This window comes from Vigna radiata, chromosome 6, assembly GCF_000741045.1.
Source record: "Vigna radiata var. radiata cultivar VC1973A chromosome 6, Vradiata_ver6, whole genome shotgun sequence".
Classification (NCBI taxonomy): Eukaryota; Viridiplantae; Streptophyta; class Magnoliopsida; order Fabales; family Fabaceae; genus Vigna; species Vigna radiata.
The window spans coordinates 32,739,967-32,745,258 of NC_028356.1; the positions used below are offsets into that span (position 1 = coordinate 32,739,967).

The following is a 5,292-nucleotide window of genomic DNA, read 5'->3' on the forward strand; positions in this document are numbered from 1 at the left end:
AAATTAACTCAAAAATTATGTTTCAAAAATTACTTCCAAATTAACTCAAAAATTATGTTTCAAAAATTATGTCTGAAAACATAAACTCATAAAAATTTAAAAATTAACTTAAAAATTAACTGAAAGTTTGATATCCATATATATTACAATATATCATATGAATGTAATAATGAAGAAAGAAAAAGCATCTAATTTGGCTGCTAGAAGGTAAAAAAGTTTCTGAAAACATTTTTAAAACAGCGTAAATAATAAGGATATGATTTGATAGAAAGAAAAAGACAGTGGTGAATATAAGCAGAAGAGCAGTAAACTACTGACAGGTTTTGAAGAATTTAAGACAAAAAAACTAGCCAGAATAATGATACAGAGACTTAAGAAACAACTATAAGGTTGTCATTACATTTGTTTCCTGATTCTGTGCATGCATATGAATAAAACAAGACAATTTAACATCCTAACACTTTACACTTCACAGCAATTTCACTCTCCTTTCCCTTAAGAGATAGAATGCCTCCTGTGTCTCAATGATGAACCAGATGATTTGGTGTCTCCAGGGACTACAGATGTTGGACTGTTAGAACTCCCTGAAGTCTCTGAACTCCTGTTCTCTCCTTGCCCTTTTCCAACAATCCATAACTTGTCAAAGATTCTCCTTGATCTTGATGGCAGCAACTGCATGCCACTTCTGCTGTTTTTGCTACTCTTCTTGTTAAGCTTCCCATTCTTCTGAAACTCCTCGTCTCTCGTCTTCAACTCACACATCTGGGTGTTGTGGGAATGGCAGCTCTCTCCCCCGCTTTTCACACACTCCCCATCACCATTCACAACAGTGCTCGAGGAGTCGCGTGGACTGTTGCCACGTGTCCGGCCGTTGGAGGCGGCAGCAGCTCTTATCTGCTCGAAATAGAGAACCTGCACAACCACTCTAAGGGGAAGACGCTCATTCTGTGCAGCATGCATTGATGCATCCACTGTCAACTTCTTAACATCCATTAGACCACATATCTTCTTCCTTTCAGTTTTTGTCAAACCTGGGTGCTCCTGAAGTTGAAAAACTCAAAGTGAATATTTCAATGTCATTAATTAGCTTAGCTAAAGCTTTCCAATTTCAAGATTTACGTTTTCTTAGAGTTCTTACCAAATATACACATTGTTAAGCATCATCAATTACACTAACAGTAGAAAACTGCTAGAGTTTAGATATTAGCTACCTAAGCATTGTTTTAGCATAACTTAATCATGTAATTCATCTCTAAGGATAGAAAGGATGCAAAATCTCACCTTCAAGTAGATATCTATAGCTCTGTACAGACCATCATGATTTGGTCTGGCAAAATCTGGAATTGACTGTGAGATATCGACAAAACTAGTAGGGCCGAGATTTGGATCATGTGCAACTTCTCCAAGATAGCCATCCACCAACTTGCCAACATTCAATAAAGACCTCTGTCCTAACATAGACTCGTTTGCTTTGTCTTTCTTTTCCTCACTCTCAATATCACGGCTTCCCCTTAAGTTAGTCATGTATAGATTCAAAAGATCTTGCACCAAATCAATATCAAATTTGGTGATTAGGGGAAGCCTTGCTGGAATCAGTAAATCTCTGACAGAAGCTTCATGCAATTTTAGGCCAATGTTCTTCATCAAGTGTCCCCTTGAAAACTCATCAGCTTCTACTAATATGGCCACTTTCAATAGCTTCAGCAAGAAACTACATGAACAACCCATGCCATTATCACATGGCAATAGACAGACAATTGTTTCTACTAGAGATTTGTTCCTCCGGGCATGAGCATCGGAAACCAATGCATCAACAGAATCAGGCAACCATCTGACAGCATACATTTTTAGTGCTTCACCAATCACAACTCCATCCATTCTTCCCTTGGATTTGATTGTAATCATAACCCGTTTATATAGATCAATGTCAAGCTCACATATATCTTCAACCCACCAATCCTTGGGAACAGGCTCAATTTTCTCATGTGGTGCTGTCTTGTCCTCAACAATTTTATCAAGTTCTGATAACTTCCTGTTATAAGTATAGGACCAAGTGATGTTTGCTGGGTCCACAGAAGTTTTAGAGGCTATGGAATCTATGCATCTGCCAACTATCTTTAGGTCCTCAGACCATGGAAGAAGAGATTTAGTAGTTTGGAGAACAATTATAGAATCCTTCCAACTACGAAATATACTGGAGGTAAGAAATACCTCAATTTTAAAAACTAAGTTCCCTTTCTCAATATCCTCGGTCATTTCAAGGTACTCAGCTGCACAACGAGCAGCCACAACATTGTAAGCATTGAGAGTAACAGTCATTCCATAGCAGAACTTTACACATATTTCAAAGGCCTTGGAACCACCAGGAAAATCATCCAATTGAATTTCATCAGAACACTCTTCATTAGCCTTTGTCAGCAACTTTTGTAACCGATTACTCTTGGACAATAGAGGGAACTAAAATTCAAGAGAAACCCTCATTAGTAAACAAAAGAAAGAAGCTAAAAGTAGTTCACCTCAATAAAAACCAGAAATTATAAAAGCAAATGAAAACTGTGCATTAGTTACTGTGCAAACTTATTGTCTGAAAAATCACTTACCTCCTTTCTGGATGTACAGTTCTCTCATCTAACATTCTTTTTTATTAAAGAGTTACACATACCTACCCATCCATATGTAGGGACCATACACAAACTCCCCTTAAAAATAACACAACGGAGCCATGTGTAATTTCCCAAACCATACAGGGTGACAGTAATATTATCAGTAACAACAGGGGTGGTCACTGTAAACATCTCTTGTTAAAATAACTAAATCAGGTTTTCTTTTTTCTTTTTACAAAAAGGTTTTCTCATTTAAGAGGGCTATAAAACAAATATACTGAAAAAAATGCATACCTTGTGCAGGTGAAACTTCACCTCACCAACAGTTATGAGAATATCTGTAGCCAATTCAGATGATATATACCTGCAAAAAATGAAAATGAATTGTTTTAGCTTATAAAAATGTTCAGCTGGTGAAAAACATAAGAGGGCTTCACGGAACCCTCATCCCAAAATATAATTAAACCACTTCAATGGGGCATGCAAGATGATATCACATCATCACAAATTATGGCAGAAGAAAGTTAGTTCAATCAAAAACTTACAGCCACGAGTATTAAACAAAGATGAGTGATGTTCAGCATAATGTGACAAAAAAGTAGTTGTGTTTTACATGTTGAAAGCAATCAAATCGGTCCAAAACCCGGAAAATTCTATCACATCCCCTAGAGAATATCTTATACATTATAAAGAAAGAATTTTAAACATCTGAAATATCTGATCTTGAGGGGGTTGGGAAGCATTCAATTTCATTTGCCAAACATACAAGGACAATTCTATTGCCACAGCAGAAAAATCAACACATTAAAGTCACCAGCAAAATAACTACCTGGAGACATATCGAAATTAATATCAACTGTCCAAACGTGTTTCTCACTTTCCAGTTAAATACATATACATATACGCCACATGCATGACAGATGACACTTCGTTGTCGCATACGGTTCACAAAGAGGCTGAAAATCCACACAGAATCCATCCACAAGTGAAGTTCTCAAACCTTATCTTCCATACACCAGGTGGTAAGAAAAATATAAGTACAACATTGAAATCACATGCATAACAATAAATACATTAATTAAATAGGTTGTGCATTATACTATGATTGAACATGCTGGGAACTCCCTACACACTTTACCAATATTTGGACCACAAACTAATAAAAAATTTCGCAACTCAAATTCAGGACCACCTCCGATTCAATAACTTTTACTCTCTCTTCTTTATCATACCACCAATACAGCGTGCTAACATTACTTCAGGGCGGTTATGCAGACAAAAAAATAATGACTTTCTTTAACAGGAGAGCAAACTCTAAATAGAAACAAAATCATCTAGTTCATATTCAGTGCCAGAAAAAAATAACTTCATTCCTGACGCCAAAAAAAAAAAGGCATAACAAAGAACAGAAGAACATATAAAAACACGAAACATAAAAACCTTAAACTCGAGAAAATCAGATACAAGGAAAAAAGCCAAAAAGAAGAACAACCAACCTAACAGATTTTCCGTCAGCTTGAAGAGCATCAGGCTTCGAACCCAACTTCATGAACTTCATTTTTTTCACCTTTCTAACTACTCTTCTTCAAACCGACCGCGAGAAAAAACTATATAGTATACTATAAAACAAAAAAAACACAACTTTTTTTTTCAGTTGGAGACAAAACGACAAGGCAGACGACCATTTGGTTCGTTTCCTGCCATGCCAAGAAACCCACCGAGAACCCGGCGTGCGTGCGTGAGAAAGTGCAGGTGAAGAGTGGAAGTAATACGTAAGAAGACGAAGAGTGTTAGGAAGGGAGAAGAAGTTAAAGTGGAAGAAGAATGGAAGAGAAGAAGGTTGTGGAAGCGTGTTAGGGAATGGAATGAATTGAATGCGGTAATAGTTTATTGATTTTTTGTTAATTATGGTGAGAAGAGAGTGCACGAAGAAAAATGGCGTCAGAGATGGGAAGGTTGTAATGGTAGAAATAAATGGTCGCCGCCTTTGGTTTAAATGAAAGCGATTCTGTGAAGATCTTGGTTGGGCGCGAATCTCAAGAGAAGAAGGAGAAGGAGAAGAGAAGGAACGTGAGAGAAGGGTGTATGGGAAGGAGGGAAAGTTAGAGAGAGAAAGAGAGAGAGAAGGTTGTGTTGTGTTTGGTTGGTTTGAGTTTGAGGGTAATGTGATATAGTGTTGTTATGTAGGGAGTAGGGGACTATGGTGACAGGGTGGCTCAGAAGTACTTTATGAGGCTTTATGTTTATGTTTATGTCTATGCCCAGAAAGCACGCCATCTTTTTCTTTTTACCCTTTTCTCCCTTCTCTTTTCTTCTATTCTCTGCACTCTCCTTTCTGCTTTTTCATTCCTCCTCCTCCACACACGTGCCATTCTTACTTTCTCTTATATCTCTTTTATGTCTAAAATCCTGTTACAATGACATTAATACATATGTTGAAGTTGTAAAGATTAAGGTTAGAATGTAATGGTTAATGTTGATAAGATAATGTGTATATATTGAGAGAATAAAGAGCATAGGATGCAGCAGGAATGGATTTGTTTTGATGTGTTTACCAACGAAAAAGTGGCATGGATGCCTTATGTACTTTCCCTTTCGTCATTCATTGAGATGCCACTGCCACAAATCGTCACGGTTTCGTTTCCTTTGTTAAAAGGAGTGTAATAATCGACTCTTCTCTTCTCCTCCT

At 37.1% G+C, this 5,292-nt stretch overlaps 1 protein-coding gene across 2 annotated transcripts; it reads right to left on the minus strand.

Moving 5' to 3' along the window:
- Positions 1-299: 299 nt before the first annotated feature.
- LOC106765252 (BTB/POZ domain-containing protein NPY1) lies at positions 300-4,811 on the minus strand. 2 transcript variants are annotated; one of them, XM_022782478.1, is made up of 5 exons: positions 4,100-4,807; positions 3,433-3,608; positions 2,898-2,967; positions 1,282-2,457; positions 300-1,041 (listed from the first exon to the last, which is right to left on the minus strand). In XM_022782478.1, exons 4-5 carry the CDS (start codon positions 2,317-2,319, stop codon positions 496-498), a joined length of 1,584 nt encoding a protein of 527 aa, XP_022638199.1. In that variant the 5' UTR covers positions 2,320-2,457; positions 2,898-2,967; positions 3,433-3,608; positions 4,100-4,807; the 3' UTR covers positions 300-495. The 2 variants fall into 2 exon arrangements, with proteins under 2 accessions (XP_022638199.1, XP_014505291.1); XM_014649805.2 differs by lacking the exon at positions 3,433-3,608 and having other exon boundaries at positions 4,100-4,811.
- Positions 4,812-5,292: the final 481 nt, after the last annotated feature.

Excerpts from the sequence above, each read along its gene's own strand:
- LOC106765252 (XM_014649805.2), bottom strand. The coding sequence starts at position 4,161 with ATGAAGTTCATGAAGTTGGGTTCGAAGCCTGATGCTCTTCAAGCTGAC. Across the intron at positions 2,458-2,897 it reads TGAAGTTTCACCTGCACAAG|TTCCCTCTATTGTCCAAGAG; the intron begins GTATGCATTTTT and ends CTTGAATTTTAG. Across the intron at positions 1,042-1,281 it reads CTATAGATATCTACTTGAAG|GAGCACCCAGGTTTGACAAA; the intron begins GTGAGATTTTGC and ends TTTCAACTTCAG.